Raw genomic sequence first — 25,575 nt, 5'->3', positions numbered from 1 at the left:
ATTACACTTGTCTACACTGAGATTCAATTGCCATTCCCTGCACCATGCGTCAATTCGTTGCACATCCTCCTGCATTTCAGTACAATTTTCCATTGTTACAACCTCTCGATATACTACAGCATCATCTGCAAAAAGCCTCAGTGAACTTCCGATGTTATCCACAAGGTCATTTATTTATATATTGTGAATAGCAATGGTCCTATGACACTCCCCCGCGGCACACCTGAAATCACTCTTACTTCAGAAGACTTCTCTCCATTGAGAATGACATGCTGCATCCTGTTATCTAGGAACTCTTCAATCCTATCACACAATTGGTCTGATAGTCCATGTGCTCTTACTTTGTTCATTAAACTGTGGGGAACTGTATCAAATGCCTTGAGGAAGTCAAGAAACATGGCATCTACCTGGGAACCCGTGTCTATGGCCCTCTGAGTCTCATGGATGAATAGCGCGAGCTGGGTTTCACACAATCGTCTTTTTTGAAACCCATGCTGAGTCCTACAGAGTAGATTTCTAATCTCCAGAAAAGTCATTATACTCTAACATAATACGATTTCCAAAATTCTACAACTGATCTACGTTAGAGATATAGGTCTATAGTTCTGCACATCTGTTCGACGTCCCTTCTTGAATACGGGGATGATCTGTGCCATTTTCAAATCTTTTGGAATGCTATGCTCTTCTAGAGACCTACGGTACACCGCTGCAAGAAAGGGGGCAAGTTCCTTCACGTACTCTGTGTAAAATCGAACTGGTATCCCATCAGGTCCAGTGGCCTTTCCTCTTTTGAGTGATTTTAATTGTTCTTCTATCCATCTGTCACCTATTTCGATATCTACCATTTTGTCATCTGTGTGAAAATCTAGAGAAGGAACTATAGTGCAGTCTTCCTCTGTGAAACAGCTTTGGAAAAAGACATTTAGTATTTCGGCCTTTAGTCTGTCATCCTCTGTTTCAGTGCCATTTTTGTCACAATGTCTGGACATTTGGTTTTGGTCCACCTACTGCTTTGACATAAGACCAAAATTTCTTAGGATTTTCTGCCAAATCAGTACACAGAACTTTACTTTCGAATTCATTGAACGTCTCTCGCATAGCCCTCCTCACACTAAATATTGCTTCGTGTAATTTTTGTTTGTCTGCAAGGCTTTGGTTATGTTTATGTTTGCTGTGAAGTTCCCTTTGCTTCCATAGTAGTTTTCTAACTCGGTTGTTGTACCATGGCGGCTCTTTTCCATCTCTTACGATCTTGCTTGGCACATACTCATCTAATGCATATTGTACAAGGGTTTTGAACTTTGTCCACTGATCCTCAACACTATCTGTACTTGAGACAAAACTTTTGTGTTGAGCCGTCAAGTATTCTGAAATCTGCTTGTTGTCACTTTTGCTAAACAGAAAAATCTTCCTATCTTTTTTAATATTTCTATTTACGGCTGAAATCATTGATGCAGTAACCACTTTATGATCGCTGATTCCCTGTTCTGCATTAACTGTTTCAAATAGTTCGAGTCTGTTTGTCACCAGTTCTCTGCTTAACTGCTCAAGGTAGTTTTCATATAATGCACTTAAAAAAATTTCACTGGATTCTTTTTCCCTGCCACCCGTTATAAACATTTGAGTCTCTCAGTCTATATCTGGTGAATTAAAATCTCCACCCAGAACTATAACATGGTCGGGAAAGCTACTCGAAATATTTTTCAAATTTTCCTTCAGGTGCTCTGCCACAACAGCTGCTGAGCCAGGGGGCCTATAGACACATCCAATTAGCATGTTTGAGCCTGCTGATGCCGAATGACAAACCATGCTGACAACAATTTGCTGCGGATATGCTGCAGCGTATTGACATGGATGCCAGCTTCCTGGAAAGATGTTTATTCTAGATGAGGCAACCTTTCATCTATCAGGAAGGGTTAACAGGCATAATGTTCGAATTTGGGTTTCGCAAAATCCGCATGTTGTCATTGAACATATTCGTGATAGCCCTAAACCAAACGTCTGGTGCAGGTTAATGCATGACAGATTGTTGGACCGTTCTTCTTTACAGAACAAACAGTGAATGGGTCAGTGTATCTGGACATGTTTGAGCAGTTTGTGTACCCTCAGACACAAGACTTGCAACCCAACATCATTCTTCAACAAGACGGAGCTCCACTGCATTGGTCAACGGCTGTTCGCAAGCTCCTGGGTAGGAAATTTCCCAATCGTTGGATCGGACGCAGAGGACCCATTGCCTGGCCACCATGTTCACCCGACATTACGCCGCTTGATTTCTCATGTGGGGATTTTGAAGGACCGCATGTATGCGACCAAAGTGGACGATATTCCTACGTTGCGACATCGTATCACTAATGTGATTGCAACATTAACAGAGAAAATGTTACAAAAAACTTTGCAAGAAATCGAATACAGACTCTATATTCTTCGTGCTACAAATGGTTCACATGTAGAGGTGTACTGATGATAAATAAATAAATTCTTTGAGATGCTCTACAATGTGGTGCATTTTTCATTGCCGTATCTACTGTGGTTTTTTTCCTGGGTCTTTGAAATCCGGCAGGTTTGAGTGGGACACCCTGTATTTTTGGACATTTTCCCACCTTACGTGCACCAGCTATGTGTCAAACCATCAAGAACAGCACAGTTTATACACTAAAATGAACAGAAGCACATCATGTGAATATATTGCCATTTTCACATGTATGGAGCCTTTTTATTTATAACTATTTTTCTGTTAAATTAAATTCACACTACTGTTTCCATTTTTGTCGTGACAATATAGTATGCTTTTTTGTATAGTTAAACACCTAACAATGGCTAAAAATCCAAAACTAGTTGTTGAACATGGAAGTTGTCTAAAGAGTTACAACTTAAGTGAAGGACTGTCGTATTTGTTTAATTTATCCAGTTGCTTGTTTCTTAGTTTTATGTAACATTAAAACTGCCATATTTGATGTTATTCTATTACGCCCCAAAACAGTAACATTTTCTGTTTGATCATTATTGCAAAAAACATCATGTAAAGGTAAAGCTTTAATGTTTGCTACCATCAGTGTCAATTGAGATGACTTTGCACTTTGTACAGAAACCATCCTGATGTGCCTTATTACATTCGGAAAACCACAGAAAATCTGAATTTGGATGATAAGATAGAGGTCTTTAACTCCTCCTCCCAAAAGCGAGTCCATTGCACTATCCTGTGTTACAATGCTTTTTAAAACAATATCAAATTACACTGCACTGCCTGCCACAAAAAACAGATTGATATAAGATGTTTCTGTCTCTTCTCATACAATGACAGTATAAGTCATGTTACTGAATGAATCACAGCATCTCTTCTTTTTAAAAATTAATAACATATTCATGAAAATACACTGTATTACCTTACTGTGTAAAGTTTTAAATAATGTGTTACTGCTTCATACATTTAAAACGTAATAAATAAAAAAAGTCCAAATGTCAGTGGGCTACTCCTTCTTATGCAATTTTCTTGTGTGGACATATTTCTCTACACAAACTTGAAAACAGTAAAATCTTACACACTTCCTAGGCAAACACTGAGCGACACTTTTAATAATAGTGAAAGTGAGCTATGGCACCAAACTTCATAGAAAGCTACTAAAAAGAAAAAAGAACACCACTTTCTTAATGGATAACTTATCCACATTTCAGTACCTCAGGTAGGGTTTACTCAGTTGTAAAACATTTAAACATCTTATGGTTATCAAACTATACTGCAGAATGCACATTATTTAAATAGCTAAGTTCTTACCTGTGCCGCTGAATATGCATCCTTAAGATAGTCATCCACAAATACTTTGCACTGTTTGAAATCATTCTTCCTGCAGACTTCTATCAGTCCGTTTACAAGTTTTTCTGGCACCACCTACACAAATGCCATAGAACATACAATAAATAATCACTTTATCACCTATGGACATGTTCTATAAAGATACAACCTCTGATTCAATCAGCTGACATATTTCTTAACGATTTACACTGGGATCTGCATTACACCTTAACTTTCTTAACTACTGTTGTCACTTTCAAAACACGTTAAATGGTAATGCCATTGATGAAAGATACCCTTTTCTCCATAGCACTTGGGCTTACAGTTTCATACATGACCTCAACCACCGGCAGCAATGAAGCTATTACAGCAGTGAATGTGTGTGTGTGTGTGTGTGTGTGTGTGTGTGTGTGTGTGTTTGTGTTTGTGTTTGTGTGTGTGTTTAAGAAATTCTTTCTGATAAGGCAACAACCTTTGCCACTTAAGTAGGTACGGGCAGGCTGGGAATGCCTTTTGTTTTGTACCAGAGACATGAATATATTCTTGTACTTAACCCAGATAATCAACATGAAGAGCTAATCCAACATATGATAAAAAGTTCCTTGGCATGTCGAATTGTGCATTTTAATATAAACATTCTACACTGTTTTCTCATTATTGCTCATGTCTTCTTCAAGAAATGTCATCACATCATCTTAAGGGCTGATATCTGTGCTGGGAGCTCCTCAAGGAGAAAGCACTAGTTGACATCATTTGTCTGGTAACAGTCAGTGTGCTGCTTCTGGAAAGCTTTTCTTTGTATGAACATGGTTATCTACAAATTTTCTTCTTGTCTGATATTGTACATTGACAGCTGACTAATGACTGAGATTTTTTGCCATCACCTTGTTCACTAGTTGAAAATGGCTAACAAGGGATGCCTTGGTGTGCACTTGATTTGAGAAACATGCAGTAAGTAGCTTCAAGCCATCTTCACCCCATTAAGTTACTATATAGCAATGCTATCTCCATGAATTACTGAACTTTCCTCTGTAAAAGTGAATTTGTCCGACGAAGTCCTACACTGGTACACACTCTTGTTCATGTTCATACATAGCTAACTGGATGAATTGTTGAAAAAAAAAAACAACACACACACACACACACACACACACACACACACACACACACACACACACACACACTTATCTTTGACACAGTTCCTCAGTTGCCTTCATATAGTTCTGTGGGAATATTCCAGTCAAAAACTGTGTGTCAGACACTCATCCTGTGTGTAGCAGACATGCTAGTTTCTCAGTTTCAAGGGCATACCATTCCCCTTTAGCCTTGTTTAAAATGTGTTGCCTCCTTTCTCCCTTATGTGTTTGGACAGAGTGTGTGTGTGTGTGTGTGTGTGTGTGTGTGTGTGTGTGTGTGAACATTTTTACAAAAGTTGGCATCTATTTCTACCTTGTTTATCTGCATGTCAGCAACTCTTCGCTCAATTTTTTTGTAAATAGTTACCTTTACTCTTTCTATCATCTGATGCTTTACATACTGGAAATGTTTCATTCACATTTTTATTGAAAGATGTAAGGCATTTACAACACCTTGCATGTGACTGGCAAGTTGCGTGCTAAATCCTCTCTTTTTTATGGCTAATATATTTAGCTTTACATTTTATCCTCTTTCCTATGGTTCTGAAACTATACCCACACTGTTTCTTCAAGCAGCTTAATTCCCATTGGAAGAAGGGGGTGGGATGGTTTGTGATCATCTAGTCCCCAGAATGTAAACTCTTCCAGGCAGTTTTACACACGAGTTGACAACATGCTGCACAGATTTAGTCCACGTGATAAACTGCCATATTTAAAACACAAATGGCTAAACATCTTAGGAACTGTACACATCACACACCAGTAAAATGGTTTTATAGTAGACATTAACAGGTTGGCAAAGAAATAATAGGTGCATAATAGTGACTGGGTATACCTAACATTTACATCCCCGTTATGAAAAGTACGCCGCTAGCTATTAAAACTGCAAACTAGGAAGGGTAGTAAATAACAAAATTTTTACTCATTGTGTATAACATAGTAGAAATAATATATGATTCAATTTGTAGATGATTTGGGGGTATAAAGTGTGCAAAATTGGCAACAATGGAGCTAACCAAGCTGGGTGCTAAGTCAAACAGAGCTGGGATAACACATACTGGTATGTTGCTATGTACTGCTTCAACTCTTTGAAAGAGTTCAAAAATCGTAGTGGCTACTGACCGGTGACCTCCAAGTCTCCCGGAAACCCATGATTAAATGCTTTCAACAGGTGAGAGATCTGGAAAGCATGCCGGAAAGAGCAACAGTAGAACACATTTGCATTGATGTGGGTCAGGACAGAACGGCCAACATGTGATCCTGCATTATTTTGTAGAAATAAAACGTCACAAAGACCTCGAAGATAGGACACAATCATCTGCCTCGATAGGTCAGAAATGTAGTGGCTACTGTCCAAATTACCAGCTAAGCAAACCACAGGTGATCACGTTGTATACTGAATGGCAACCCACATTATTACATCATGTGCTGGGCCTGTAAGACGATGATGACTGCAGTCTGACATTGTTTGTTCTTCTCAGGACATCCACAGACAAATATGGATATCATGGTGCTGTATGACTATTTTAAAAAGAAATGTGGTGCCGCCCCTGTATCTAGTGTTGTCACCGGGAGCACCATTGTCAATGCGGTTCTCCCAGCTACCGTATCCAGGGAAGACACAACAGTGGTCCCTGTGATAGCAGTGCACTTTGCTTCAGGTGTCGTCTCATTGTCTGTGCTGATATCTGTTTTGCTGCAAACAAGCCTATTTTCTGACACAAGGCATGTGACATTGGCTGTATGGTACTGCATGGCTGAGTGAACAATACGTCTGGACAATGAACTGCAGTCTCAATAGTCGACAATCCTGTTGCTGTCTAACTCTGATAAATGCTAGTAGATGTTTCTTCTTCTTACACATGGCATAACACAATCCTCTGGCATACAACACACACTCAAATATGATTTCTGAATGAGAAATCCACTGTGGCATCTTACTTTATATACAGAAGTAGATGCCATTACTATCTACTTTATCAGGCAGGGATGACAGTCTAATCATTTGAATATTCAAGTATATAGTACACTGCATGCAATGTGATGATTTTTATGTTCCATCTTCATGTTGTTGCAATTGTAATGATCAACAGTGTATATATTGTAAAATACATCAGCATGTCAGTGCAATTTTTCTATGTGAAATACAGTTGCTTGTTTGATGTATTTTTCTCTCACTGTATATGTACTACAGTTGAGGTTTTCTGTCTTAACTTCATGGTTATTTTGAACCCTTACTACAAATCTTCTGTTTCAATTCTCATTTTCAAATAAGATTAAATAACACTTCTCAAACACTTGATGAACTGTATGAACTGTCAGTATTTTCCCATGACATAATCAAAATACAAAGAAAATGTAATCTAATTTCTTGTGACACACATCTGCAGAAGCTGCTCACCAAACACTCCTTATTGTCAAAAGGACACTATACTCTGGGAAAAGAATGGACTGACAAGACCATAAGTGCATATCACAGTTCACACAGTCAGGCTTGTTAAATACTTATTATTATTATTATTATTATTATTATTATTATTATTATTAACGTATGGGTCGAATAGGACCACGCGAGGTACAAACAATCAATGTTGCTTTTGCTGGTTGGCCTTCCTTTGTGTCCAAATTTGTTTCATCCTTTCAGAATGAAGTCTCTTTCTATCATCAGACCATAGTGTTCCAGTCTGCTTTCTAATTTCCCTCTGAACAACTTTCCAATCATCTATCTTTTGTCTGAATGTTTTTCTGTCTGTAACGGCTACCTGAGTTATTCCATCTACTTTAATATCCTCCTCAATCACAGAGATCAATTTAATTGGCTCCATTTTCACCTTACTTCTGTTTTCATAGCATTATACTATTTGTTTTGTCAACCTAGTGGGTGCCATTCTTTTAATGTGTCCGCAAAATTTAAGTCTTCATTTTCCCATGTCACCATGTATCTCTCTAAGCCTCTGTCAAAATAAATGTAACTGTGAATAAAAATAAACATTTGTGTGAACACTGTTTTTCCACATGGCAGTATTTGTTTCCAACACTCTCAAGGGAGCCTTAAACCTAGAGAGCACATCTCTAGGTGGCATACCAGGGAATGCTCATCAGCAGCTCCTGGCTGTTGAAGAGCGGAAGGGAAATAAAATGTCTCCCACAGACCAAAAATGCCAGAGAGAAAATTCTGATAGCAAATCCAATTAGAATAGGCCCAGCAAGCCAGTAGTGGATGAAATACATGCTTACAAGCATGTAGCAAACCTCAGAAAGAATGCATATAATGGAAAATGAGCCAGCTACTCCCAACAACGAAGATTTCATACATTGAACAGATGGGCGCTGACAGGGTAGGTGAAGGTGGTAGAATTTGTGAACAGGAGCAGATAGAATATTCTAGGATTGTCAGACAACAGGTGGGTGTGCACATTGGAGTAGTGAATACAGGCTGTGCTGGAGTGAGAATGAGGAATAAGGGAGATGTGGAGTGGCTATAATTAGAAGAGGAGGACTGAAAATGGAGCTGACAGTAATAAGAGAAAGGATGGCGCCGGTCAGAGTGAAAGTGAAACAGAGGAATATGAAAATTCTGCAAGTATGTGCACCACAAGTTGGATGTTCAGCTGAAGAGGAGTAGGGCTTTGAAGAGAAAATGTGGAGACAACTAACTGGATAAAAGACAATGATGATCACAGGTATAAATGTAAACATGGCAAGTATTGGGAGTGGAAGTGTGGGAAAAGAGAAATGAAGAAAGAGGAAACATTTTAGTCTTTCATAAAAGAATGGACTAGCAGTCAACAACATCTGGTTTAAGAAGAAGTAAAGTCATAAAATGATAAGGTACAGCTACAATTTGGCGACAGACTACATATGTCCTTTGACCCTCATAACTGCCGTTTGGTTTCAGTACAAGTTGTAAATATCCTTTTGTACCCTGTATTTTACCTCTCCTACCTTCAGAACTTCAAAGATAGTGTTCCAGTCAACAGCTTCATCTAAGCCTACAAATGCCACAATCATAGGTTTTCTTTTCCTTAACCTATCGTCTAAGAGAGGTCGTGTGGTGTTCTTGCATTACACACGCACAATGGAAGAAGTGGAAAATGAATTCATAGGACCACCAATTACCAGGTCAGTATTCAACATTGCTTTAAACCCAATGAACAACAACATAGTGACTGGAACAAACAATATCCATGGTGAGTTTTTAAAGAATGCTGGAGTTTAGATGAAAGAGTGACTGTAGGAACTTGTGTGTCTGCTTTGAGGATGGAAGGCTAGTAAGCTAATTAACAGCATCAGCATCATCATCATCATCTTGGACAGTTTCCAGCCACTGGCTGGGTCTGTCGGGAACACAAGCCTCTCCATTGTGTTCTGTCTTTCCACCATTCCCCCTCTTCCACCTTCGTCCAGTTCTCTCCTCTTCTCATCACACATTCCTTCACTCCCTTCACCCATCTATCTCTTGGTCTTCCTCTGGGCCTCTTCCCCTCCAGTTGCAGATCAAACATCCTCTTTGGAATTCTTCCCTCATCCATTCTCTTCATGTGTCCATACCACTGCAGTCTTGATTTTTCTATCCTGTCCTGTACTGGTTCCTCCTTTAGTCTTTCCCTCACATACACATTTCGCAATCTGTCTCGTCTTGTTACACCCAACCTGCTCCTATGGAACTTCATTTCACTAGCCTGTATTCTACTTTTGTCGCTTTTGTGCATTACCCATGTCTCACTTCCGTATGCCAATATGGGGACAAAGTAGGTTCGGTATATAATTCCCTTGGATTTCTGTGGCACCTCCTTGCTCCAAATAAGCCCCCTAATGCATTTGTAGAACTGCCCTGCTTTTGTGCACCTTTCATTTATTTCCATTGCGTTTCCCCCCTTACTTTCAATCACGCTTCCCAGGTACTTGAAGTTCTCTACTACTTGTAGTTTTTCCCCTCCACAAGTTATATCCACATTTGGCCTATTCTTCTTCCTTGTTGTGACGATTATTTCACTTTTCTTTGCAGAGAAATGCATTCCATATTGTGCTGCCGTTGCCTCCCATGCATCTAATTGCTCTTGCACCTCCTTCTCGCAATTTCCCCATAACATCAGGTCATCGGCAAAAAGCACTGCTTTCATTTTATGATCTCCAATTGCATCTGATACTTGCTGTAGGATTTCATCCATAACAATAATAAACAATAAAGGCGAAAGAGCACTTCCCTGTTGCAGCCCATTTTGCAGCTTGAACCATGCAGTACGTTCCCTCCCCACTTTCACACAACTCTCACTTCCCTCATACATTTTTCTGACTTTTCGTGTTATCGCTTCATCTATCCCTTTTGCGTTCAGCACATCCCAGAGCTTGTCCCTACAGATATTGTCATACGCCTTCTCAATATCCAAAAAGGCCATGATTAAGTCCTTCCCGTACTCATAGTGCCTTTCTTGCAGTTGCCTTACCGCAAATATGAGGTCCATTTTTGATCTTCCCGGTCTGAAACCGTACTGCTCCTCATGCAGTCTACTTTCAATACTGCTTCTTATTCTCTTCTCCAGGATCTTTTCATAGATTTTTCCGCAGTGGCATAGCAGGGTGATTCCTCTGTAGTTCTCACATCTCCTTTTATCCCCTTTCTTGAAGATCGGGACTATAATTCCTTTCTTCCAATCCTCAGGAATTCTGTTCTCCTTCCACATCACCCTCAGCACTCTGTATAGCCACTGGGTTCCTACTTCTCCTGCTGCTCGTATCATATCCACTGTTACTTCGTCCCAACCGGGTGCCTTGCCCCCTTTCATCCTCTTTATGGCTTCTTCCACTTCATTCCAAGTTAGATCATCAATTTCCCCACTATTATAATCGTCTGCTGCCTTAGGCTCTCCATCGCTGTTAGTTACCCGCTTGGCGGCATTCAACAGATCTTCAAAGTACTCCTTCCAAATCTTTTTGAGCTCATGCATTTCCTCCACAACTCTTCCATTATTATCCATGATCCTCAGGCACTCGCTTCTGTCGTTCCTCTTATTTCTTACCATGGTGTAGAGTACTTTTTTGTTCCCTTCACTGTCCTCTTCTAACATTCTTGTCCATTTTTCCATCCACTTCTTCTTCTCCGCCCTTACTATGGTCTGTGCCGCTTTCTTGCTTTCCTTATATTTTACCCTAGCTTCCTCTGTTCGGGTCTGGAACCATTCTCTGAAGGCTTTGTTCTTTCGAAGTACTGCCTCTTTACATATGTTGTTCCACCATGGGGTTTCCCTACTTCTCCTCTTTGTGCTAGTTAACAAAAAGTAAAAAAATTACCTAACCCAACAAAAGTAACTGAGCATCTAATTTGACACAACAACTTTATAAAAACATACTGGAAAGAAAAATCCTGGGGGTGATAATATTGGTAAGGTTCACTTATTCTTGATACATGAAAAGTGTACAATTCATTACCTCAAGATCATATATGAAGGAAGTTTTGTGCATGGTAATGGATGAAAAAGTGAAGCTCAGTGCCTAGTGGGTTAAGTGCGAGACTATAAATCCAAATATCTGGATCCAATCCCCAGATGCTATCAATCATCAGCACTTCTTTCACCTTTGGCAAAGGTTGAAGCTCACGAAAGATGCCAAGCTGCACTGTGGTTTGGAATCCATGTTACGCTGAAAGTCACACTAAAAGTGATTGACTACTAATTCAGTTCAAATGTCATGTACCACAATGTTTAAACAGCTCTTTTATGTAGGAAAGTTTTACCTTAATGAATAGTAAGTATCATAAATCATGCACAGCATGTTAGCTCTCAAAGTCACGTCTACTGAACGGACTACTGAATTGTAGTAATTCTTACTATCAATGAGATGTTACTCAGACTGAGAAATGTGCATATTTTTAATTTTAACAGGCACATGTATCATATTCACGAAATAATACCCACAGATTAAAATACAGTAAACATTAAAAGAATGCTTCACTTGAATTTTACTCCTTCCTTGAGTATAACTCTTTACTTGATTTTCACCACAAACTTCTTTATAGTTTCCAGGGCAAAACATAAAAAATGGACAGTTCTATTACAAAAATTGAGAAAACTGATTCAGTAGTCAGACCTCCAGAGGACAAGAATACTTGATCAGCAATACAGTGGACACACCGTACCTGCACAAACACTTGCCATTTAAGGGATTACACTTGGCCAGCTTGCATACTAACAGCAATAAAAACAAAACAAATTACTCAAAAATCTGTGGCTGCAGACTACACTCTAATGATAAATAGTCTTGGTTTTCCCTCCAATATCCCCCCCATGAACCATGGACCTTGCCGTTGGTGGGGAGGCTTGCGGGCCTCAGCGATACAGATGGTCATACCGTAGGTGCAACCACAACGGAGGGGTACCTGTTGAGAGGCCAGACAAACATGTGGTTCCTGAAGAGGGGCAGCAGCCTTTTCAGTAGTTGCAGGGGCAACAGTCTGGATGATTGACTGATCTGGCCTTGTAACATTAACCAAAATGGCCTTGCTGTGCTGGTACTGCGAACGGCTGAAAGCAAGGGGAAACTACAGCTGTAACTTTTCCCGAGGACATGCAGCTTTACTGTATGATTAAATGATGATGGAGTCCTCTTGGGTAAAATATTCCGGAGGTAAAATAGTCCCCCATTCGGATCTCCGGGCGGGGACTACTCAAGAGGACGTCGTTATCAGGAGAAAGAAAACTGGCGTTCTAGGGATCGGAGTGTGGAATGTCAGATCACTTAATCGGGCAGGTAGGTTAGAAAATTTAAAACAAGTTTATATGCCAACTAGCTCTGCAGATGATGAAGAAATAGATGAAATGTATGACGAGATAAAAGAAATTATTCAGGTAGTGAAGGGAGACGAAAATTTAATAGTCATGGGTGATGAATTCGTCAGTAGGAAAAGGGAGAGAAGGAAACATAGTAGGTGAATATGTATTGGGGGAAGAAATGAAAGAGGAAGCCGTCTGGTAGAATTTTGCACAGAGCATAACTTAATCATAGCTAACACTTGGTTCAAGAATCATAAAATAAGGTTGTATACCTGGAAGAATCCTGGAGATACTAAAAGGTATCAGATAGATTATATAATGGTAAGACAGAGATTCAGGAACCAGGTTTTAAATTGTAAGACATTTCCAGGGTCAGATGTGGATTCTGACCACAATCTATTGGTTATGAACTGCAGTTTGAAACTGAAGAAGCTGCAAAAAGGTGGGAATTTAAGGAGATGGGACCTGGATAAACTGAAAGAACCAGAGGTTGTACAGAGTTTCAGGGAGAGCATAAGGGAACAATTGACAGGAATGGGGGAAAGAAATACAGTAGAAGAAGAATGGGTAGCTCTGAGGGATGAAGTAGTGAAGGCAGCAGACGATCAAGTAGGTAAAAAGACGAGGGCTAGTAGAAATCCTTGGGTGACAGAAGAAATATTGAATTTAATTGATGAAAGGAGAAAATATAAAAATGCAGTAAATGAAGCAGGCAAAAAGGAATACAAACGTCTCATAAATGAGATCGACAGGAAGTGCAAAATGGTTAAACAGGGATGGCTAGAGGACAAATGTAAGGATGTAGAGGCTTGTCTCACTATGGGTAAGATAGATACTGCCTACAGGAAAATTAAAGAGACTTTTGGAGAGAAGAGAACCACTTGTATGAATATCAAGAACTCAGATGGCAACCCAGTTCTAAGCAAAGAAGGGAAGGCAGAAAGGTGGAAGGAGTATATAGAGGGTTTATACAAGGGCGATGTACTTGAGGACAATATTATGGAAATGGAAGAGGATGTAGATGAAGACGAAATGGGAAATAAGATACTGCGTGAAGAGTTTGACAGAGCACTGAAAGACCCGAGTCAAAACAAGGCCCCGGGAGTAGACAACATTCCATTAGAACTACTGATGGCCTTGGGAGAGCCAGTCATGACAAAACTCTACCATCTGGTGAGCAAGATGTATGAGACAGGTGAAATACCCTCAGACTTCAAGAAGAATATAATAATTCCAATCCCAAAGAAAGCAGGTGTTGACAGATGTAAAAATTACCGAACTATCAGTTTAATAAGTCACAGCTGCAAAATACTAACGTGAATTCTTTACAGACGAATGGAAAAACTGGTAGAAGCCGACCTTGGGGAAGATCAGTTTGGATTCTGTATAAATGTTGGAACATGTGAGGCAATACTAACCTTACGACTTATCTTAGAAGGAAGATTAAGGAAAGGCAAACCTACGTTTCTAGCATTTGTAGACTTAGAGAAAGCTTTTGACAATGTTGACTGGAATACTCTCTTTCAAATTCTGAAGGTGGCAGGGGTCAAATACAGGGAGCGAAAGGCTATTTACAATTTGTACAGAAACCAGATGGCAGTTATAAGAGTCGAGGGGCATGAAAAGGAAGCAGTGGTTGGGAAAGGAGTGGGGCAGGGTTGTAGCCTCTCCCTGATGTTATTCAATCTGTATTTTGAGCAAGCAGTAAAGGAAACAAAAGAAAAATTTGGATAGGTATTAAAATTCATGGAGAAGAAGTAAAAACTTTGAGGTTCGCCGATGACATTGTAATTCTGTCAGGGACAGCAAAGGACTTGGAAGAGCAGTTGAACGGAATGGACAGTGTCTTGAAAGGAGGATATAAGATGAACATCAACAAAAGCAAAACGAGGATAATGGAATGTAGTCAAATTAAAGGAGGATATAAGATGAACATCAACAAAAGCAAAACGAGGATAATGGAATGTAGTCAAATTAAATCGGGTGATGCTGAGGGAATTAGTTTAGGAAATGAGACACTTAAAGTAGTAAAGGAGTTTTGCTATTTAGGGAGCAAAATAACTGATGATGGTCGAAGTAGAGAGGATATAAAATGTAGACTGGCAATGGCAAGGAAAGCGTTTCTGAAGAAGAGAAATTTGTTAACATCGAGTATAGATTTAAGTGTCAGGAAGTCGTTTCTGAAAGTATTTGTATAGAGTGTAGCCATGTATGGAAGTGAAACATGGACGATAACTAATTTGGACAAGAAGAGAATAGAAGCTTTCGAAATGTGGTGCTACAGAAGAATGCTGAAGATAAGGTGGGTAGATCACGTAACTAATGAGGAGGTATTGAATAAGATTGGGGAGAAGAGAAGTTTGTGGCACAACTTGACTAGAAGAAGGGATCGGTTCGTAGGACACGTTTTGAGGCATCAAGGGATCACAAATTTAGCATTGGAGGGCAGCGTGGAGGGTAAAAATCGTAGAGGGAGACCAAGAGATGAATACACTAAGCAGATTCAGAAGGATGTAGGTTGCAGTAGGTACTGGGAGATGAAGAAGCTTGCACAGGATAGAGTAGCTTGGAGAGCTGCATCAAACCAGTCTCAGGACTGAAGACCACAACAACAACATCCATCATTTTTCCAAGCCCCAAAGAAATAGGTTATTATAACCTATAAACATTAGTAACTTCACAAAACATGAAGTAAAATCAATCAATTTAGAAGAGTTACTTTTTTTGTTCCTGGCTGATCCTGTAGAAACACGTGAAAACCTGTGAAATATGCCAGTCTGTCATTGTCCACCCTTTGAAGAGCCCAGAATGCTCTAATTATTAAAAAAACTTTGCTGGACTGCTTAATGGCTGATATTTTGTATGTTTGGGAAATTTCTTTATCAACAGCAAGGCATCTAGCACTTTCTTCCAGCTCATCAGAGCACTTACATAACACTTATTCCATGTTCTCTTGTCTAACATAATTGCTGTCTTCTGCTAACCTTCTCAAAATTGCTCAAAAATACTGAACATTATTGCCCTATTATTCCTCTGCCAACCTTTTTATCACTAAAATTTTCCATACCCCTGTGACTTCTAGGACATCACTCTTGTGGACCGTTCTTTCCTTCCCACTTAATCTAACACATGATTGCAGGCATGTAATTGCACGGCGCATGTCACCACCAGACATATCCACGAGACATTCCAAAGCATCATTGTTGTATGTCACTTTCTCTTCTGTGCAAATATATTGTAACCGTTCCAGAATCATAGACCGATCTGCAACACAATAATTCATTCACATGCATTAATTACACTGGGAAATAATATAATAGTGCTGTTGAAACACAGGACAAGAATACTAAAGTCCAATCACAACATGTAAATGAATATTTTAAATTCTTAATCCTGTGGTTGTTGGCAAGTGTAAAAACCATAATCTGATTACCAGCATTTTTGAAACCAACAATTCCAAACTATCTTTGTTCTTGGGGTAATTTCCTTATCTTTGCCTTTCTCTAGTTATTGGAAACTATAATTAGTGTTGTAACACCTAAAAATTCTAACCATTTCCATAACAAGCCACTCTTTGTGAATGCAGCCATCTTAATGAGTTCTTAATAACTACATTTCCCATTTTTGATCCACTTTCTCTCTTACACACTCTCCCGTGGTAACACAGACGGCAGGAGAAGACTGAGGAATGAGTCATGACAATAAACAGCAGAAAAGTAACTACCACAAACTGTGTGTGCATACTGCAGAAACAACAATGCCTTGTTTTTGTTTTAAACCCATCTCTGCTGCCATCATCTTTTCTAGTCCCATATCATCCATCTGCCCAGGCAACCATTGAAACAATCAGTGCATGTTTTTGAACTGATGCTGGAAGAATGGAATGCTTGAAACCTAGTGCAGTTGCTGATATTTGTGTGCAAGGCAGATGACTGATTCACTGTCCTGAGTTTTAATTTACTTTCTGTTGTGGAATGTTTATTATGAACATACTATTACTCTAATAATAAAATAATTATACATATACCACAAAACTGCATACTTCTTGTCCAGACACACTGTGCATTGTTGCAAGCAATAAAATGGCACAGCCACCTATAATTTAATTTAATACAGAAATATTTGTAATGTAGAAGCTATTAACAATTTTACGCATTTTAAAAAGCAACCAAATGCAATATGCACTCCTTACCTAGTGGCTTAAATCTAAATTTTGTGCATCTTGACGTAAGTGGCTCAATAATACGGCTAACATAATTGCAGATAAGACAAAACCGTGTTGATCTAGTTTCTTTCTCCATTGTTCGGCGAAGTGCTGCTTGTGCTGCACTTGTCATTGAATCTGCCTCATCTAAAATGATGATTTTGAATGCAGGACATGGTCGACCACTGAAATGAAATGAAAGTTATCTTCAACATATCTTGAAACAGGATACTGAAATTTCTGTAGTGAATAGAATAGTCCATCAGCTTTCAGGCATGCAGCCATGATAGTTATTTCTTCCTACAATATTTCAGCTGATAACCTTACAGCCATCTTCGAGGTGAGTCACTGACAATTTAAAACCCTTGACACAATGCTGTGGAATAAATGTATGTGTGCACCTTCACTCCACAGCTCTGTGTCAAGTGGTTTAAGTTCTGTCAGTGACTCAACTCAGAAGATGGCTGTAAGGTTATCAGCCAAAACACTGGAAGAAATTACACTCTCTGGGATGCGTGTCAGTAATATTATGCTATGAAAACATATCCAGTCATAAATTACCAACTACAACAAATCGTAACTTGCACAAAAATCAAAATATTCAAAGAACGAAATTAACACCAACACTTAATGAACTATAAATCTGAATTACACCTGTGAGATCGGCTATAACAAGTTCAGGTGCCATCTATACAGCAACTCCCCTATTTACAATCAAACATTCATATTATTATGTGTGTGTGGGGGGGGGGGGGGGGGAGGAGGGGGGGAGGGGGAGGCATCGGCACGTGCGCGCTCATGTTAGCAGGGCTGGCTCATGAACATTTTTCCCACACAAGCAACTTGTCATTTGTCATTCGCCTCCCCTTCTTTCCCTTGCACCCTGTCAATTTTCACTACTAATTGTGATATGCACTATATACAAATCTTGCAGTTGGGTGCCCCTCTCAGATTGATGCCCAAAGTGGCCACTACTTCCTCCACATATATTTCTCACTTTTTGATATTGAGATGTTCGTACTGGTATTGAACGCACAAATTTTTTGGAAGTTTTAGTGTGAGAAGAACTTCCAGCAATTGGCAATTTCAGCAAGTAATTGTAGCAAGATGCAAGAAACTGTTTCCTCTCACCTACGAAAGATACTTCTCGAGGTTGACAAAATTTACAAAAGTCAATTTGCTGGTGATGTTCCCATGTCAAAGAACTTACAGCAACAGCTTCTACAAGTGACTTTCAGCAGTTTACTTGCTATTGAACACATGCCTAAAAGAAAGAATTGAAGGATTCATGGTCTGACAGTGAGTGAGTAATTTCCAAGTTCAAAGCACAACAATAATTACCCAGTGAAAACAGCAATCATTGTGAAAACATGGAGTAGAATTCATATGTTATAAATAACTGAGGAGTCTTATTCAGCTGTAAATATATACACAGAGTTGGATTAGAAAATAAATAAAATGTAGCTATTGGGTTCTCCCACAGTTATAGATTATTATGTCTCGATATTTACCGGAATTGATTCAGTATAATTCCCAACTGCACTCAGAAAATTAACATTGACTGACTGTCCCTAACTTCTTGTGCATGAACAATGGATGAAATGAGTCACAATTATATCCTATTCTCCAAAAAGTTAACGCATTATTTGAACAGCTAATTGCTGATGAGAATAAATAGTTACTTCTTTTGTTTGTGTTAACACCTGAATAAGGAGTTGTGCCACTGCCTTTCAAATCGGCATCTGTAACCCATAGGCCAGCAAAAAGAAAACTGTCCTTGCATTCTGACATAAGAGGCTGTATAATGGACAAAATGGCATAACGAACCTCCAGCCTGGCACTAAAGCGAGAATGATTAACACATGACCAACCCCCACTGCTGTTGCTGGGACTGGAACACTGTTTGCACAGCATTGCACGAGGGCCAGGTAGCCACAAGGGTGACAAGGATTATGTCACAGTTGACATTGGCTCTGTGCTGCTTCTCGGGCCTACGTAATCAGAAATGGTGCCTTGTCACAACAGGGATGGGTTGTGAAACCATAAATATCACTCATTCCAGCAATGCAGTTTCTGTCATCATCCACAACCATCTGACAGCTACTCTGTGGCAGTTGTAGACATGATGTGGGTCTGTCATCCTTCTGGTAACAGACTCCGCTTCTGCTGCTTGTGGATCTTTGGGCTGCACCAAATCCTGATGCTGCTGGGAGCTGAACTGGTGCCTTCTGGCTGGAGGCCATCTGCTGGCTGACTTCACCTGCCTTTAGATTCTACATCTACATCTACATTTATACTCCGCAAGCCACCTAACAGTGTGTGGTGGAGGGCACTTTACATGCCACTGTCATTACCTCCCTTCCCTGATCCAGTCGCGTATGGTTCGCGGGAAGAACAACTGCCGGAAAGCCTCCATGCGTGCTCGAATCTCTCTAATTTTACATTCCTGATCTCCTTGGGAGGTATAAGTAAGAGGAAGCAATATATTCGATACCTCATCCAGAAACGCATCCTCTCGAAACCTGGACAGCAAGCTACAACGCGATGCAGAGCGCCTCTCTTGCAGAGTCTGCCACTTGAGTTTGCTATACATCTCACTCACAAGGGAACCTCCCCATCACACCCCCCTCAGATTTAGTTATAATTTGGCACAGTGGATAGGCCTTGAAAAACTGAACACAGATCAATCGAGAAAACAGGAAGAAGTTGTGTGGAACTATGAAAAAAATAAGCAAAATATACAAACTGAGTAGTCCATGTGCAAGATAGGCAACATTTAGGACAATGTGAGCTCAGGAGCGCCGTGGTCCCGTGGTTAGCGTGAGCAGCTGCGGAACGAGAGGTCCTTGGTTTAAGTCTTCCCTCGAGCGAAAAGTTTAATTTTTTATTTTCAGACAATTATCAGAGTTCAGGCACTAACACATAATCAACTTCGCTCTCCAAAATTCCAGGACACATTCAGATTTGCTTGGACATATGCAGGATTTGACGGTCTACACACGGACAAATTTGAAAACGTTAAAAACATATGTTTTGACAGAGCACAGAGAAAACTGTGCGACTGTGAAACTGTTGCATTCATTTGTTGCAGTTTATGTGACACACTCTTATGTTTTCATCACTTTTTTGGGAGTGATTATCACATCCACAAGAAAACCTAAATCGGGCAAGGTAGAAGAATCTTTTTACCTATTCGCCAAGTGTGCAAGTTAGGTGGGTCGACAACATATTCCTGTCATGTGACGCACATGCTGTCACAAGTGTCGTATAGAATATATCAGACGTGTTTTCCTGGATCAAATGTTTTCGGTTCCCATTGGAGAGGCACGTCCTTTCGTCTACTAATCGCACTAAACTTATTACAGTGAACAGAGACGTCAATAAACGAACGGACAGATCATAACTTTGCAAAAATAAAGTAAACTTTTTGCAGGTGCTCACGCTAACCACGGGACCACTGCGCTCCTGTGCTCACATTATCCTTGATGTAGCCTATGTTGCCCATGGACTACTCAGTTTGTATATTTTGCTTATTTTTTCATAGTTGCACACAACTTCTTCCTGTTTTCTCGATTGATCTGTGTTCAGTTTTTCAAGGCCTATCCACTGTGCCAAATTATAACTAAATCTGAGGGGGGTGCGATGGTGAGGTTCCCTTGTCAGAGGTACAGGGCCACACCTGCATCTGAGTTGCTGCCACCTACCTGCAAGCCCACACTCTGGTACTGCAGACTTGCATACATAGACTGCTGTCACTGCATCCTATGGTGGGATCATGAGTTCCAGAGCATGGCGCATCTCTGCTCTTTGCTGCCGCCTGGGTGGGTTGGCTGTACTGATGCAGCATAAGACAGTGTGCTGCAGGGGACCCAGTTACAACACAAGCCCAGTATCCTGCTGAGAGCAGTGCCGTCAACTGGCTTTGCTGCCATCAGTGCTGCTGTCTGGACCAGCTTGTGCCACTGGCTGCTAACCACAGCAAGCCAATGCCCTCAACTGATATATTAACCATTAAATACGTAGTTGTTTTCTCACTGCTTCTATGATTCTAAGACAGTCAACCACTTGGTTCAGTGTTTCTGCTACTCTGTCAAATTGTGGCCTATAGAGAAGTCATTAACATTCGAGCCACCCTCACCTCAATATGCAAGGCTTTGAAGAAGTCATGCCAGTATTCACGAGAAATGCTTTAATAAATCAGAACAGACAACAAGGATCGAATTCAAGACGAACTTTACATGAATCCCAGAATGTGCTAACACACTACTTGCAGCAGTATAAAAGACTTCTTTACTTATGCATGAATGACATATTTTTCTTTAACCTATTATGGGCTTTTTTTTTTTAATTACTGGCACTATGCACTTTAAATGTGTCTCCCAACTACCCTACCATATATTCCTCCAAATCAATCATGGGAAACTCGCAACGTTAAAATAGCAAACACTAGTTCATTCTCATTTGGATCTTACGACTGCCAAAATTTGATGGACTGCAGCTCACTTAACGATTCTCTCCTGTATCCAAATTCTGGGTGCACCTATATATATATATATATATATTTATATTTTAGCAGATATTTTAACCAATCCTACAGTTTCAGCTTGCATCAAATGAAAAAAATTCACAACAGATTTTATAAAGACCATACTTTTGTACTTTTTTTGCATCTTTACCCACCAATAACATGCTTCAGATCCAAGAATGTACAATCTCAACCCATCCATTATATGATGTATGGTTTATGACACTGAAATTATGAAACTTCTACCCTTTTATAACTGAGGACCTTGTATTCACATACATCAATGCAAATGCAAAACAGGAAGTGAATAAGTTGTTTAGAAAGTGGGAACAGTTTTACTATAAAGACCTCTTCCTACATAGAAGAACACAATAGAGCAATGAGAGTACATTGTGAGTTTCCCAGTTGCAGAAATAAATGCCAACAAGAAAAAGTACACAACTTGCAAAAACCAAATATGTAAATAAATAGTAAGCACACGTGCATGCTTTGTATACTGTGAAAAAGGTTGATGATAATAATAAAGCTAGTTCTAGGGTAGCATTCTTTGTGAACATTAATTTTTTACAAATGGCCCAAGTAAATCTTTCCTTAAAAGCCATGTTACTGCGGAAGTGTACCACGGAAATAAATTAGTAATTTTTTGACAAAGTGTGGTAATATCTATTTATGAGACACAGAGAAGGGCCGTCCCTCCTGGAAAGACATCCAGAGAGAGCCAATACCCCACCAAAGCCCACACTGCCCCATTCAATTTTGTCTGAAGTTAAAAATTATACTGGACCAGTGAGGCTACAACATATACACGATTACTAGTGAAATAATTTAAAACACGGTTATTCCACATCAAAATAAACAATTATGGGAATCATCCCCACCAGAACCCGTCTAGTGTAAATGAAATTTTCACAGCTGTTTCATACAGAATAAAACTAAGCTGTGTAAAATTTATGCTCTTGACACAAAAAATTAATGGTTTTAGGAGACTTTCAGTAGGGGGCTAAGAAATGTCTTGTGAGCCCTAAACAGTTTTGATGAAATTAAAGCTGCAGTAATGTAGGCGAGATATTTGAAATATCTTCTTGTAATACAGGTCTGCAGCCTGAATGAATTGTTCAAAGGACATCATTTACAGCTTTTGGCTGTAAATGTTTTGCACAGTAAAAACTTCTACAACTAAGTGCAGGAAATTTTTGTGTGCCTCATACTGCTAAAATTTCAAGGTTATGATGCTCACTATATTCATACTACAGGAGGTCAAAGTTCCAGAAAAATCGATTGCTATAATTTTTCACCTATTTTGTGACTCCAACATATTGAGTGCCCCATAGCAGTTCTGCAGAGAAGTTACTTGTTATCAACGCTAGTGAACTACAACAGTTATTTGTGAGTATTCAAGGAGTTATTAGTATGTAAACATGCCAGCAAAATATTTTGCAACCAATTTTGGCATACTCTGATGTCATTTTGCTATTGCTAAATGGTATCACCTCACTTTTTTTTTTATTCCATTAGAAAGATCAGGTGCTTTTGTATTGTAATAGCTTTTGCTTGTTTTCTAGATCCTCTAGAAAAATTTCAAAAAAATGAGCTGGAATATACCACTATCAATTAGTCACAGACTATTGTTATATTTAGCATTATATAGATTTTTGTATCTTCAGGTGGTATTTATTTGTTAATATTTTTACTTTCTATCAATATTTAATCATAACCAGGAAATTAATACAACAATGGAAATAATTAAAAAAGGAAAACATGCTACCACTATCCTATAGACCAGGGGTCTCCAAACTTTTTAGCCCACAGGCCACATTGACTCCTCCACAAAGTCATAAGGGCCAAGATCTACCTAGTGGGATTAAAGCACCCTAGCACTCCATGGTCACCATAATGTAAGGCTAAAGGAAAGATGAAATCGCAAAAATCTAAGGTTGTGGGAATAGCTAGCACTGAAACGAACTACGATTTTTATTTAATTACATAATTTTGATTGGTGGACGTACCTGACCGAAATTCTGGCTTATTTTATTCTGGCGAATTTCACTGACAAAAAAGTATGTCACTGCACATTCTTCATGAAAGCGTCCTGCAAAGTTAATGAAATCTCAAAATCATTGTTAGCAACACTATTACTGCAAGACGTAACAGAGGTGGAGTATGTCAACGCATTGTTATTTCAAGCGGCACAACAATAAGTTTAGTTATGTAGTCTTGTAGCGAGTAACAGAGCCAATGTAGCGGTCTATTGGTCGTGATAGGACTATAAACTCAATTGTTGGCAGTACAGGTACCACCTCAAATATTTGACGGGCCGGATACCGGGGAAGTCCAGCCAGCTAACGCGGGCCGGTTTGCTGGCCCTCACGGGCCGGTTTCGGCTCGCGGGCCGTAGTTTGGAGACCCCTGCTATAGACAATTTGTAAAATATTTATAAGACATATCCACAATAACTATTTACAGACAATCACTGACTAACATGTTAAAGTGTACTGTACTGGGCTACCCTCCCTGTTTACCTTTCCCTGTTGCTTCATAACCTGGGTTGTGAGTAACTGAATCCACTTTCCCTTTTTCCCTTTCTTTCCCATCTCTCCTCCCTGGCGAAGGAACAAAGTTTCGAAAGCTAGAAACGTAAATTTTCTGTTCTGTTTTGTGTAACTATCGGCAGTACTGAGCCAAGTACTGGCCAGCCCCTCTATCTCTTTGTTAGTATTTGTTTCACATCTTTATATGAGATTTTCCATTAATCATTTAGATCACCTATATGGTCCACATCCTTCATTGCTTTGTCACTTTTGTTAGCTATCACTTACATCTGTCATCTAAACACTTTCTCTTCTTCAGTGTTTTATGTATATAAATATTTTCGTCACCAACTGTGCTAGTTTCACTTCCCTCCTATTATCTTCTTCCGTTTATAGTCCACTTCTCTTTATTTATTTATTTAACATTCCATAGTTTTAACGTTCGTTATACGCTGTTTTCCAGCCAACAATCACTGCAAACAATCTCATCCACACCTACCAGTATCATCCATTTCCGTCGATTTCGTGTTGCTGGCGATCTTTTTGTGGCATTGGCTATCTTTCTCCGCCACAGAAAAAATTTTTTCTAACATTTCTGTGCCACCCGCGAACTTTTTTGCGCCACCCGCAAACTTTTTTGCGCCACCCGCAAACTTTTTTGCGCCACCCGCAAACCTTTTTGCGCCACCCGCAAACCTTTTTGCGCCACCCGCAAACCTTTTTGCGCCACCCGCAAACCTTTTTGCGCCACCCGCAAACCTTTTTGCGCCACCCGCAAACTTTTTTGCGCCACCCGCAAACTTTTTTGCGCCACCCGCAAACTTTTTTGCGCCACCCGCAAACTTTTTTGCGCCACCCGCAAACTTTTTTGCGCCACCCGTGCGCCACCCGCAAACTTTTTTGCGCCACCCGCAAACTTTTTTGCACCGCGCATGATCTTTTTTGCGGAACCCGCGATCTTTTTTTCGCCACTCGCTATCTTTTTTTGAGCAACGTGTATTCGTTTCCCCTGATCTGGACACACTTGCTTGGTCTGGTCCACCATTATCCGTACTTTTATTTAGTGGTCTTCCTTTGGTATTGAACAATACCAACACAATTTCTTTCTCCTCCTTCCCTCCTTGTTTTATTCCTTCTTATTATTACTATTTTAACTTTACTTATTTAATTTCCCTACCCACTAGTTACCCACTATGTACCCTAATCCTATACATTATTTACATTCATTCCGGAAACATGCATTCACTGTAGCCAAACTGCAACCGCACATACTTTTCCTCTGGTCCTGTTTAACCTTTGGTATTACCCCTAAAGGACTTACCTTAAAAGTTCCCATCTCTGGGTGCAATTCCTCCTTCCAACAGTCTCTCCTGGACTTCCAGAACCGTCAGTCCTTAGCCCTTACCCAACTTGTCCTGAATCTCTACACTACTTCGTGTAACCACCACTCCCAACAGCTCCTATCTCTCTTCAAAGTCCTCCACCTCTCAAACCCCTGCTTGGAGAACACACTTAGGAATATCATCCTAGAAGCCAGCTGTAAACTTGAGTTCTATGCCACACACCACCTGAAGAAACTATCCACAGTGTTAGTGCAACACCTAAGAAGTGGGGTCCCTA

General features: G+C 39.8%; 1 protein-coding gene across 1 annotated transcript in view; it reads right to left on the bottom strand.

Annotated features, from left to right (window-relative positions):
* The window catches only part of LOC126457130 (replication factor C subunit 4), a 61,003-nt gene that overhangs the window by 9,870 nt on the left and 25,558 nt on the right, over positions 1-25,575 (bottom strand). Inside the window, exons 4-6 of the mRNA XM_050093194.1 lie at positions 16,891-17,087; positions 15,766-15,962; positions 3,776-3,889 (exon numbers count right to left, since the gene is read on the bottom strand). Coding sequence (XP_049949151.1) covers positions 3,776-3,889; positions 15,766-15,962; positions 16,891-17,087 — 508 coding nt within the window. The remainder of the gene's footprint in view (positions 1-3,775; positions 3,890-15,765; positions 15,963-16,890; positions 17,088-25,575) is intronic.

Source organism: Schistocerca serialis, chromosome 2 (genome assembly GCF_023864345.2).
Source record: "Schistocerca serialis cubense isolate TAMUIC-IGC-003099 chromosome 2, iqSchSeri2.2, whole genome shotgun sequence".
Taxonomy (NCBI): domain Eukaryota; kingdom Metazoa; phylum Arthropoda; class Insecta; order Orthoptera; family Acrididae; genus Schistocerca; species Schistocerca serialis.
The sequence above is the reverse complement of the archived record's forward strand: the minus strand, read 5'-3'. Positions and strand labels throughout refer to the sequence as shown.